Source organism: Petaurus breviceps, unplaced genomic scaffold, assembly GCF_028583685.1.
Source record: "Petaurus breviceps papuanus isolate PSGF00001 unplaced genomic scaffold, PetGlider_PUasm1.0 90865, whole genome shotgun sequence".
Lineage (NCBI taxonomy): Eukaryota > Metazoa > Chordata > Mammalia > Diprotodontia > Petauridae > Petaurus > Petaurus breviceps.
The window spans coordinates 12811438-12823864 of NW_027187367.1; the positions used below are offsets into that span (position 1 = coordinate 12811438).

Below are 12427 nucleotides of genomic sequence, written 5' to 3' on the forward strand. Positions count from 1 at the left end.
TTGAACATAAAAATTCCCATGAGATTAAAATTAGGAGATGGAGCAAAATCTGTTAGGCCTCAGGTGAATTAAAAAAAAGCAGAGGTAACAATCATGATCTCAAATAAGGCAAGAATAAAAATATGCCCAATTAAGAGATAAACATAGAAGCTCTATTTTGCTTATGTTATAGGAGCACACCATTGATAATAAATATTCCTACTTAACATATCTGCACATAGTATGTAAATACTTAAAGGAAAAGCTAATCACATTGCAGGTAGCAGTAGTATAATAGTAGGGGGAGGACCTCAGTGTGGCCTTTTCAGATCTAGAGAAAAATGGCAAGATGGTAAACAAGAAAAAAGTTACAAGACCTGAATGGAATTTAAGAAAAGTTAGCTATGAGAGATTTTTGTAATTATTGATTGGAAACAGAAACACATTTTTCAGCTATGTATGATACCTTTGTTAAAACTGACCATGATGTAGTTAGGGCACAAAAACTTCACAAACAAATGCAGAAAAGCAGGTTAAATTAAACATTCTTTATTGATCATAGTTCAGTTAAAATCATCGTATTTCACTGCATGATCATCGCAGGTTTTATGCCAAAATTTTGTTAAAAAAGAAAGAAAGAAAGGTGGGTTGTGACTATTATGTGAAGGTTTTAAGAAAAATGTGGTGGTATTACCTAAAAATCATTTTTTACTAAACTGTCTTTGGTGCAAGATTAGGATGCATGGATATACTTGTGAATATATGTTAAAACGGAATACTGACAATGTGTGTGTGCTGAGAATCCCAGGCTCAGGTTCACAGTCAGAGCACTGGTGATTACATCGCTGCTCTGTTTACCTTTTAAGCTGTGTGACGAGCAGAATTCTATACCATGTGACGATTGCATGATAAAGGGTTATAAGCCAATTTTTTGGACTCAGACATCCCTCCCCAACCCAAAACAAAACCAAAAAAGGTGCTACAGTTATGAGGGGGTGACAGTTACGCAGTGAAATATGGTATGTAAAAAAAAAAAATGGAAAGACCTTTGAAGAAAGGATTCAAAATTAATTGGAGACCAAATATTTAATCCTAACGAATTGTCCAATTAAAGAACAAATCATGAAAAAACAGAAAATTTCATCAAAGTAAATGACAACAAAGAAAATGCATAACAAAACTTTGGGATGCAGCTAAAGCGTCAAAAAAAGGGGAAAAAAGTTTCTCTGAAAGCTTTCATCAGTGAGAGAAAGAGATCAATGAATTGGGCATGCAATTAAAAAAAAACCCTAGAAAAACAAAATATTAAAAAACTCCAATGTTAAAAATTTTGAAAATGGAAGAAGAGATTAACAAAATTGAAAGCAAAAAAACCCTACTGGAGGCAGCTAGGTGGTGCAGTGAATAGAGCCCTGGCCCTGGAGTCAGGAGGACCTGAGTTCAAATCTGGCCTCAGACACTTAAAACAAGCTGTGGGAACTTGGGCAAGTCACTTAACCCCAGTTGCCCTACCTTCCCCCTCCAAAAAGTAGAAAAAATCCAAACCCACTGAATTAATAAATAAAACCAGGAGCTAGTATTTTGGCGAGAAAAGAAACCAAAATAGTTTGATTTTTTTAAAAAGGGGAAAACCAAATTGTTGATAGAAAAAAAGAACAATTCACAACAATTGAAAATTAGATAAAGGGAAATTATCAGAAACAACTGTGGTCAATTATATGCTAACAAAACTGTAGGCACACAGTGCAGATTAGCTATGTTTTGGCCTGCTTTGGCAGTCGTGCTGACAATTGTCCTCATCTCTGCTAAAGGGTCAGCTCTGCCTTTTGGCATGTTTTTGAGATTTCCTGAGATGTTTGACCTTTGGACATTGAGGTCACCAGGCCTGTCCTGTGCAAATTCATCACCTTTTTCCTTCCTCAGCTGTATAAGCCTCATCCTTCTCATGTGATATGAGCTGAGGAACAGCTTTGTAGACTGGCATCTTTCCTATTACCTTCTTCCTCTCTTGTATTTTATCTCGAAACCACCTGGGTTTCTTGCATTTTTTGTCCTTTTCTCATGAGCTCATTCATGCTCTTTCCTTTTCCTTCCCTACTCTGTGTTTTGAACCTCACTTTCCCTCCCTTTCTCTTTTTCTTTTCACGTGAACCTCTGCTCTCTTCAGGGCCACTAATCAGACTGCTGTTGCTTGGCTGGAATGGACACCTGCCAAAAGAACAGAGTCAAAATCTGCATTTCTCTTCAGCTGCTATCAAGGGAGGAGCTGCATGTCATTTAAATAAACTTCTACAAGAAGTTTCTTTTCTCCCACATCCCCCCTCTTCCCACTGCAATGCACACTGTCAGCTGTCAGGAAGAAAACACACACTCAAACACATGGGGCGCAATATTAACTAGGAGCCTAGGTTGAGAATTAAGCCTCACCAGGCTCTGCTTCTTCTTCTCTGTCCTCCTGACCCAGTCCTTTGTTTTTGCAGAAATCCCAGATCTACACATGGGATGGCCGCCAGTCAGATCGTTGGACAAAACTGGACCTCAAGACAGAGCTGCCCCGGGACACACTGCTCTCAGTGGAGATTGTTCATGAACTGAAAGGCGAGGTTAGAGGCTGTCTTAAGTTCTTTGCTGTCACTGGCCTGGCCTTGTTCATCCCTGTCCCTCTTCGCTTTCCTTCTTTCCTTTTTTTGCTGGTAACAGATATTTTGTGGGCAGGGTAGAAGGGACCCTGGTTCCGTTACTGCCTTGAGTTATATCTGCCCAGCCTTTAAATAGAACAGCCACTATCAGTAAGCACTTCTTTGAATAAAGAAGCCATAGAACTCTAAACAGCCAGCTCCTAGTTATTTGAGCTCATGTAGTCCTGCTCTACTGTACTCCTTCTTATCCAGGCACCTCCCTCCCCCCCCCCCCCCCACGGTGGATAGTACAAAATAGAAAAAGACAGAAATCCTCTCCTTTTGGCTTTCTGTGTTTTAAGGGCAAGGCTCAGCGGAAAATCAGCGCAATCCACATCCTTGATGCACTGGTGCTGAATGGCCATGACATCCGGGAGCAGCACTTTAACCAACGGTATGGCCCAGGGCCTTGGGAGAAGAAGAGAATGTGGGATGAGCTTGGAAAGCCAGACTCCAGCTTGACCCCTATGGAAGCTTTGGCACAGTATCAAAATGGCCTCTTCCTCAATTTTCCTCTCACCTCTGGTCTTCACTGTTAAGTGGTGTAGGGGGGCCTCCTCCCCACCTGTAGTAGGCAGGGCTCTAGATGTCGCTTCAGCTTCCTCCTCAGAGCCAACTGATTGAGGCTTGGGTCCTGGCTACTATAGAGACAGGCTCATTCCATGTGTTACCACAGCCATTCAGATCAGTGGAGACATTTGTGCTAGGGTTGAGAGGAGATGACTCTTAGAGGTAAATGGTATTCACCTGAAGAGGATGTGTTATACAGGTGGCACAGTGGGTAGAGTGCTGGACTTGGAGTCAGGAAGACTCATCTTCCTGAATTCAAATCTGGCCTCAGACACTTACTGTGTGTCTTAGCTTAGATCACACTTAGCTGTGTGACCCTAGGCAAGTCACTTCACCCTGTTTGCCTCAGTTTCCTCATTTGTCAAATGAGCTGCAGAAGTAAATGGCAAACCAGTCCAGTATCTCTGCCAAGAAGACCCCAAATGGGGTCACAGATTGTTGAATATGACTGAAAAGACTCAACAACAACAGCTGAGAAGAGATGACTCCCATAGGTAAAGAGGATTTACCTGAAGAGGATGCACTGCATTTGTGGCAGAGGGCTAGGGAGCCCAGTGGAGATGAGAGAACCATCCAGGTCCCTTAGACAACTTCATATTCTAATTGGAGAGTGAGGAATTTTTGTCAAGAGAGGGTTCTGTTGTAGGGAAGGGAGAAACAGTGATATAAAATAAAAGAGCATTCAGTAAACACTTTTAAAATCCTCATGAAAACATAAGTGACACAAGAAGTTATGCAAATAGAATTCAGGCCTAGAGCTGAGGAGGAGTCAGATGGGACAAGTTGCCCGAAGAAGGCCTAGAGGAGAAGTGTATGAGCCTGGCTGTGTTCTAGGGCAAGACAGCCTTGCTGATGATTCAGAACTAAGATCCCATACTGGCAGCTTTGCTAGTGCCTGGCTCTTGGTGAGTGATTCCTAAATGCTTCTTGGCTGAATGACTAGTAGCAGTCAAGGTTCCTAGGACTTGAAGCTGAAAGAGACTTTTGAGATTATAGATTATCTACAGCAATTTTCCTTTCATTAGAAACCCAGAGAAGTCACAGATAATAAGTGATAGAGCTGGAATTTGAGGCTACATCTTCTGACTTCAAACTGCCTTTTTCCTGTCTCTGAGACTCTTTGCTTTTTGTTGCAGGATTCAGCTTGCTGAGAAATTTGTGAAAGCTGTTTCCAAACCCAGCAGGCCTGACATGAACCCCATCAGGTGTGTGAGTGAGTGACTGCCAGTGCTGCTGTCTAGCCAGAGTAGCCCTGCTGGGGACTCTGCTTTAGCACCCTTCAAATCACAGCACAGAGGTGGCCCATGGAATACAGGCGATAATCACACCTGTATTCCACTTATGTCTAAACATAGCCCTACTACTGGGACACTGCCTCTTTGCCTCCCAGGCAAGTTACTCTCCCTCCTTCTCCCCAAACCCCCAACATACTTGCTTGCTACATTGCCTAAAATTCTGCCATTAGAGATTCATTCCTTTGGGTTAAAACTTTGTGTTTCCAAGTATCCTTTAGACAATATAAATACCTCTGGCAGGAATAATAGGATAATACATGAAACATCAGTTATTTGTGATGTCTTATTGAAAATTAATTAGGGGGCAACTAGGTGGCACAGTGAATAGAGCACCATCCCTGAAGTCAGGAGGATCTGAGTTCAAATCCGGCTTCAGACAATTGACACACTTACTAGCTGTGTGACCTTTGGCAAGTCACTTAACCCCAATTGCCTTGCCTTCCCCCCATGAAATTAATTAGTGGGGTATTTTCCCCCAACTGCTGGCAGTTGTTGGATAGGAGGCTACGATAATTTTTATGGGAAATAGAGGAAGGAATAGTTTTGGGGCACACGGTGCATCTACCTGGGCAGCTTAGAGCTAAGGAATGCATGTAGTAGCACTAGGGAGGGGAGGAAAAGTAGAACACAGAAAGGAGGAAGGAGAGGAGCAAGTTTCCCTTATGTCCCCCTCCAGCTTACGCCAGGCCCTATTGTGAGGGTCTGGCTAAAGCTAAAGAAATGAGCTCTTCTGCTTTCTCCAGATAGTCATCCCTGCTCCTTGAGACTTAGCAAGCCTGGACTCCCACTTACTTGCACCTGCTATTAAATTCCATATCTACTGAGTTCCTGAAAGGAAGCCTCCAAGATTCCTGGCTAGGGTTTATGTGGCCCAGCATGACAGTTCTGTGTTATCCCTTCCAGAGGTATATTCATTTTATAAAGGGTATTTGGGTACACAAATTTTAACTGCAAGGAATGAATCACTAATAGTAGCATTTTAGACATTATAGAAGGCAGATGGAGTGTCAAGGCCACTTTGGAGGGGAATTTCCCAACATCTGTCCCAGACATTTCAGGGGCCCCTAGGTGGGGGAGTAGGGTGGAATACATTGGAGAATTGATTGGGCTGGGTATATACATTACTCTCTGTTTGGTAGACTTCTAACTTGTCTAGTTAGGGAGCTTCTTCCAATACTCAACCTTGTTCTTCATCTAAGGTAGCTGGGGGTATAGGTTGTACAGACCAGACTAAGACCAGACAGACATCTGTTGGGGTCATTTGGCCTCTCTTTTTTGTTTGACCCCTTTCCTGCCCAATTATCTTAGCATCATCTTCCTGACTTCCATAGGTCAGGGTCCTTGCTGTGGGAATAGGATTGACCAGCCCTCATGCCTGGGGGACCTGTGGAGAGAGAAGGTCCGTAGAGAAGCTGGGAGGTGGATTGGGAAGTTTTCTGTTTAAAGGAAAAAAGGGAAGAACAGAGGGCTGGAGGTAGAAGGATGAGCTTCAGATGCCAAGCCTGCAATCTAATGCTCAGCCAGATGAGCTAACAGTAATACCCAAGAAAGTTGGGGAATTCAATTCACATGGCCCTTGTTTCTTTCCTTCACCTGATCCCCACAGAGTAAAGGAGGTATACAGACTGGAAGACATGGAGAAAATTTTTGTCAGGTAAGTAATTAGAAACAAACGAATTGTGTAGAACAACTTTTGTTTCTCAGTAAACCAGAACACCTTATAGTTTGGGTGAATCCAAGTGGTTCTTGGGATCAATACTAGAGGCAATTTTGGTGGTTCCTAGGGTTCATAATCTGCTCCTTCGTACTGCTTCTGTAAAAGCTATGCCAGGCTAAACTTGCAAGGGGAACAGGATGGCCAAGGAATTAGGGAGGCGAAAGCTACTGTTAGACCTTTCGATGGCCCACCCGCTGTGGGCCATGGGCACAGCTAGGAACTCCATGGCTGAGAGCCGATTCAGTCTAGTGTCAGGAGGTGAGGGGGCGGTTGGGTGTCAGGTTTATTGATACTGTAAATGATTAAGAATTTTCCCTGTGAGAAGCAGGACAAAATGGATGAAAGGCCATAAATCCCAGCCCTTGGTGGGTCAGCAGAGATTGAGTTGCTTCCTTTTTTCCCTGTAGTGGTGGGATCCATATGAATGCATCTGTGGGTTGCTATACATGTGTCTGTGTGGGTTGGTCTATATGTGAGACTGCATATGTCTGTATATCTGGATGTATCAGTGTATGACCTGGAGCCATGATGGGCTGCAGATCTGAGCTTCATCTCTTCCCCTAAGCTGTTGTGTGGTTATTACTGTTAGCTTATTGTATGCGAGGTGGAAGGGAGGACTGTGCGACCCCAGGGGTCATTTATATTAGTTATACATCATGCTCACCCTTAGCAGTAATGTCTTGAAACTCAGAGAACAGCAGCACTCATACATGTAAAAATGTCATATGTCATAGCAAGAATGTGTTCTTTACCCGGCCCAGTGGGACACATTCTTTGTGCTGTGCTTTGCATGCGGTGCCAGGCTAGGATCCTCAGTCATCAGAAGTGGAAGAATTCAGACAGGCCATGGAGTCCAACATGGTTGTGTTGTGCAGGGGGAGAAACTTGATTCACCCAGAGTCATGCAGCTGCTTAGTGACTTTCATGATCCCCAGACCAATTTTTTCCTATACCATGAGACCTGTGTTTTAATTCTGCCTTTGCCACCAATTCACTGCACGACCCTAGGCAGGTCCCTTACTTCACTTAAGTTTCCTCATTTGTCAGATGGGGAAAATAATGACATAACTTACCATGAGATTGCTGTGAGAATCCACTGTGATAATGAAATGAAAGCATTTTTGAGGGCTATAAAGCTAGGAATTGTTGTAATTAATAGGTATAGGTTTGTATTGATCCTTCTGTTACCCAAGACATGCACATGCAAGATAACTGGGAAAATCTAAAAGGGTATATATGGTTTATGGCTCTGGCACAGTTTTTTCCCTGTATTAAGTGGACCAACCTGGATTGAGGTTAAAGCCATGGCCTTATTAGTCCTAAATTCACTGGCTCAGACTTTAGATTTTACTCAGTATAGATTGTGTTATTGCTATTAGCACAGAAATCATATTTATTTACTGCCTGTCAATGGGTATGGTGTATAGAGACTTAGGCTTAGGGTTAAGAATAGGTCTTGTTCTCCCACGGCAATTCATTCCTAAGTTCTGGTTGAAGTGGTGATTGCTGTGATAGTTTTGGTTTTAGCCAAGATTTATGAACACAATAGGAAATTATTGTTTGTTTCTCTTATCATGTACTTCCTTCTCTATATCTCCTTCCTGTGGGAACTCAGGTTAGAAATGAAGGTCATAAAGGGCTCACATAATATGTTGCGACTCAGCTACACCGGACGGGATGATCGACACTTTGTCCCCACTGGCCTCTACATTGTCAGGACTACAAATGGTGGGTTTTCCTCTTTCTACCCTGCCTTTCCTCCTCCCACCCTACCTTTGAGCTCCTTTGAAGACCTTATCCTTGGTGTTGCTTCTCAGGCTCTGGGAACAGGTTGACTTGCTTTCTGTGATCCATAAATTGATGAAGCTGTAATGGCCAGCCAGACTGTCATCAGCTAAAGTATATGTTAATGGTGTATTGCCCTCATCCTGACCCTATTCTGTCCCTTGGCTGGACCTAATCCTTCTTTGTTCCCCCTGGACAGGAGAAAGTGTTGGTAGGAAGCTTCAGGAACAAGTTTTTCCCAGCCCCTAAGCCCTCTGTTCCCCCCCTACCCCATTTGAACCCACTTGCTGTTTCCCTTTTCTTCCTGGGCTCCAGCAGCATATTATTATTGCCCATGATGCCAGAGAGCTAGAGGACACAAATGGCCCTGACATTATAATCATCACTATTATTATTAGCTTATTTTTTTTTGTTTTTGCCTTTTTGGAGGACAGTTGGGGTTAAGTGACTTGCCCAAGGTCACATGGCTAGTTTTTTTGCGTGGGTGTTAAGTGTCTATGGCTGGAACTGAACTCAGGTTCTTCTGACTCCAGGGCCAGCGCTTTACTCACTGTGCCACCTAGCTGCCGCCCCTCCCCATTAGCTTGGTTTTGTTATTGATAATTATTAACAAGAAGAAGAATGTCTTAGTGTTTACTCTGGTACCACTTTGGCATGGTGGTGAGGTTCAGATATTTAGCTTCTACCCTTTGGGCTCTTCCTTGGGAGAGAGAACGGCGAATGAGAGCTGAGGGAAGGGATACTCCCTGACTGTTAGATTGCTTACCAGAGTGCTTATGAAACCCTAACAGGTATCCTGAGTGGCAAACATGAATTTTGAATTGGGCACAAGTTGAGATATAGGAATAGTGGGAAGGAGTGGAGAAGGATTAGTCTTTGAAAAGTAGTATAGGACTTCTCTGAAAACCCTGTTGTTTTTCTACTTTGAAAGGGAGCAGTCTAGTCCTGACTGAAAGACTATAGGCCTGCTTATTATACCTTCTGGATGGCATGAAGACATTGCACAAATTAACATTTCCGGGACCAAACAATCCCAGGGTCAAAATAGGATTAAGATAAACTAGACCCAACACAACTATGAAAGATCAGTGTCTGAGTCCCTGACTAGAATCTGGATTCTGTCACCTACATTGACAGCTGTGTTTTGCCTGTTCTCCTCCTGCTTAGAACCCTGGGCCATGGCATTCAGCAAAAGCTCGAACAGGAAGTTTTTCTTCAACAAGACAACAGGGTTTTCTACCTATACAATGCCTCTGGATGCCATCGCTCCATTTCAGTAAGTAATGCTCCCCACCTTCCTTACCCCCTTTGTCTCTTTCCTTGATTCCCCTTCCCTTTTGTGCACATCAGCTCTACTTCTGACAGATACTCTGTCCCATATTCATGTTAGTACCATGTCCCTTGTTGCTGTGGCTGAAGCAAGTGCTGAGGAGGGTCTGGCACCCCATGGGTTATTTTCCTCCTCTCCAGATTAGATTCTAGAATGTATATAGGGAGGTTCTTTTCTCCTAGGCAGGTAGAAGGAAGGGAATGGGGTTAAACTAGCCCTTTGGCCCCAGAGGTGGGAGACTACATGGAGAGAAGTAGAGAAGATTGGAGAGTTAATCAGCAAGCATTTAGTTAGTGCCTGTAGCGTGCTAGCCATTATAATTGTCATCACTATTATTAGCTTGGTTTTGTTATTGATAATTATTAATAAGAAGAAGAATGTCTTAGTATTACAAGTATTAGTTACAAGTATTAGTAATTGACCCAGTAGCAAATTAGCACCAGTAATATTTTCTTTTGAGAATGGTGGAGGGCAAGGGTGGGTAATGAGGCAGGCTGGAGCTGGGACCCATTGGGATATCCTTTTGTTACTGTAGGTAAGGAAGAAGCTTGAGAGATTTGTTCATTCAGTCCCACCCCTTTTTGAAGGGAACTCTCTTGCTCTTGCCTTCTGTCTAGCCTTCTTCCACCAACCACCCTCTGGTGTCTGGTCTCTAGTCCTGCTTTTCTCTCCAAGAGAAAGACAGTCACATTAATGGCCCCATGCCTCTCCTAACAGCTAGGCCTCCTTTTTGACTAGATGCCAAACCAGGGTGGTTCTTCCCTCACCGTCACTGATCCTATCCCATCCCCAGCCCAGTCTAATGATCTCTTTTCTCTTCTTCTCTTATCCCAGCATCTGCTACTATGGCCGGCTCTTCTGGGAATGGGGTGATGGTGTCCGAGTACACGACTCTCAGAAATGCCAGAATCCTGAGAAACTGTCCAAGGACGACATCCTCTCCTTTATTCGGGAACACAGTGTCTGAGGCTCCAGCCCAGGAGATCATGGCCACCCCCGAGGACCCTTGGCTACTGTCCAAGGAAGGAGGGAGGGGGCTGACAGTCCTATTTGGAGCAAGATAACAACAGATAAGACAGGTCACTTCCTCCTTACAGGAGAAAGAGTGGCATCCAGTGTACATCAAGGACAGGGTGTATGACCCTCTCACGCCTGCTCATCCTGGGTTATATCCTTCCCTTCCCCTAGAACACTTTGTGAGTATTTGGGAGGAACTAAGGAAGTTGGCATTGCTTTTGCTCCTGGTGTGGCCCTTTCTGTTCCCATCCCCAGAAGGACACTGTGGGAACTCTCTCCTTTGGGGCTATAGCCCAGAATGAAGCTATTCCCCTTGTTTGGTCATTAGAGGGTCAATTCCTGGGCATGTTGACTGGCTTGGGGGCAGAGGCAGAAGTTTTAGGGCTCCTGATGAAATGTCATTGCTAAAGCATCAGTGCTCCTGGAGTTTCTCGCACTTCTCCTGCCCTGATGCTGGCCTCTTGTTTGGGCTTTCCTGGGAGTCCTTCCCTTTCAGCCAAGTAGCTGAAGTACTTGGGCAAGATGATGAGTAGAGGAAGAAAGACTGTGGCTGTTGTACATGTCAGTCCTTGTATCTGCCCCTTGCCCTTGACAGCCCCCAGAACCTGACCTCTGATACAGTTTTCCTTTTTTTTTTTTTCACCTCAATGTAAATGTCCATTGGAATATCTAGTGTTCTTTCTAGAACTGCCTCCTACCCCATTCCCACTTCTTGTCCAAGCCTGAGTCAGGCAAACAACTCTAAAAGTTGAGAAAGCAGCTACCAAATGTTGCCCAGGCATCTTATCCAGGAAACAGTAGCCCTGCCTGCACCCTGGAGGAGTACTTTCAATTGTGGGTGAAGGGATGAGTGCCCATAGGAGTCCCTGTGGGATAGTCTCTTGTCATAGCAATGATGCCCAGTGTGGGGGCTTGGCCCAGGTCTCTGTGTGTTGCCAAAGAGAAGATGCTGGAGGGTTTGAGTGGAGTTTCTCAGGCCTGAGATCATTCCCCTCCTCTAAATTTTCCCCAACAAAAGGCACAACTTGCTTCCATGTTTTCTCATGGGGTCTTCAACTCTTACCTCTCCCATGCACAGAGGGGTCAGGGACCATAGGTCCTCAGTGGAGGAAGGAAGCATGTCTAGGAGCTATTTGAAGAGAAGCATTTCAGTGCTTAGAACTGATAATACATTTCCCTCTGCCTTCCCTGGGGCCCAGGCTGGAGGGCCAGAAGTAAAGATTCCCTTTGCTGGGCTTGTTTCCATGGTGATAAAGCAGAAGGTTGCAGGGCGGGGGGAGTGTCTCCACTGTGTCCATGCGGTGGACCAGCAGTCTTCCTCTAGCCTGCATTTGGTAGTAGTAGCCCTGCCTACAAAGGTAGCTTATTTCCACCCAATACTGGGTTAGGGGTGTGTGTATGTGTCTCATGGCGCCTCAGATCATTAAAGGAAAAAGATATTTTTAAAACCTGTGTAATTTTGTACTGGAGGTCGGCAGTTTGTGCTTGGTACTTTGTAGCGTGGGAACTGACTGACTTGGTTGAAATCTGTCTGGGCTGTGAGGTGATGCAGAAAGAGCTCTCTGAAAAAAGGGAAGTTAGGGAGCTTTAAAATCGGGAGGCTCTGCCAGCCTGGAGAATAAATAGCCTCCTGTTGGAGAGTCCTGTCTAGTGTTACCAAGCTGCTTCCATAAAAGCAGAGACGGGGGGAGGATCTGGTTGCCTTACTGACAAGGCCGAGGTGGAAGGACCTGCCTTGCTCACTTACATAAATCACACAGCTGGCCAGTTGGTGGCACATCCACAATCCAAGATCTGTCTGTGAGACTAAAATAGCAGAAGCGGCAGACTAATTAATGTCACTTTAGACTCTGGAAGCAGAGTAGGGAAGGATGGCTTCACCGACCCCTCCCCCAGCCCCCGACTGCTCTAAAGCATGGCTCTTCCTACCCTTTCCAAGACCTAGCCAAATTGTTCCGAGGTTTTCCCTATTTTTCCCAGAGTACTGCTCTCCCCTTCACCCTGGCTCTATCCTGCTGCTTCCTCCTCCTCCCTTCCCCCAGGGTCCCTCCTTAAT

At 44.6% G+C, this 12427-nt stretch overlaps 1 protein-coding gene and 1 long non-coding RNA gene across 3 annotated transcripts in view; one reads left to right on the forward strand and one right to left on the reverse strand.

Annotated features, from left to right (window-relative positions):
* The window catches only part of CMTR1 (cap methyltransferase 1), a 55059-nt gene extending 43240 nt beyond the window's left edge, over positions 1-11819 (forward strand). For both annotated transcript variants that reach the window (XM_069073588.1, XM_069073589.1), the window contains exons 18-24: positions 2460-2582; positions 2960-3051; positions 4364-4432; positions 6129-6176; positions 7855-7967; positions 9192-9300; positions 10189-11819. In XM_069073588.1, coding sequence (XP_068929689.1) covers positions 2460-2582; positions 2960-3051; positions 4364-4432; positions 6129-6176; positions 7855-7967; positions 9192-9300; positions 10189-10321 — 687 coding nt within the window. In that variant the 3' untranslated portion in view covers positions 10322-11819. The remainder of the gene's footprint in view (positions 1-2459; positions 2583-2959; positions 3052-4363; positions 4433-6128; positions 6177-7854; positions 7968-9191; positions 9301-10188) is intronic.
* On the reverse strand, positions 2589-4345 carry LOC138150152 (uncharacterized). Its single transcript, XR_011165528.1, has 3 exons — positions 3737-4345; positions 3178-3360; positions 2589-3065 (listed from the first exon to the last, which is right to left on the reverse strand). It is a non-coding gene; the product is annotated as an uncharacterized lncRNA (long non-coding RNA).
* Positions 11820-12427: the final 608 nt, after the last annotated feature.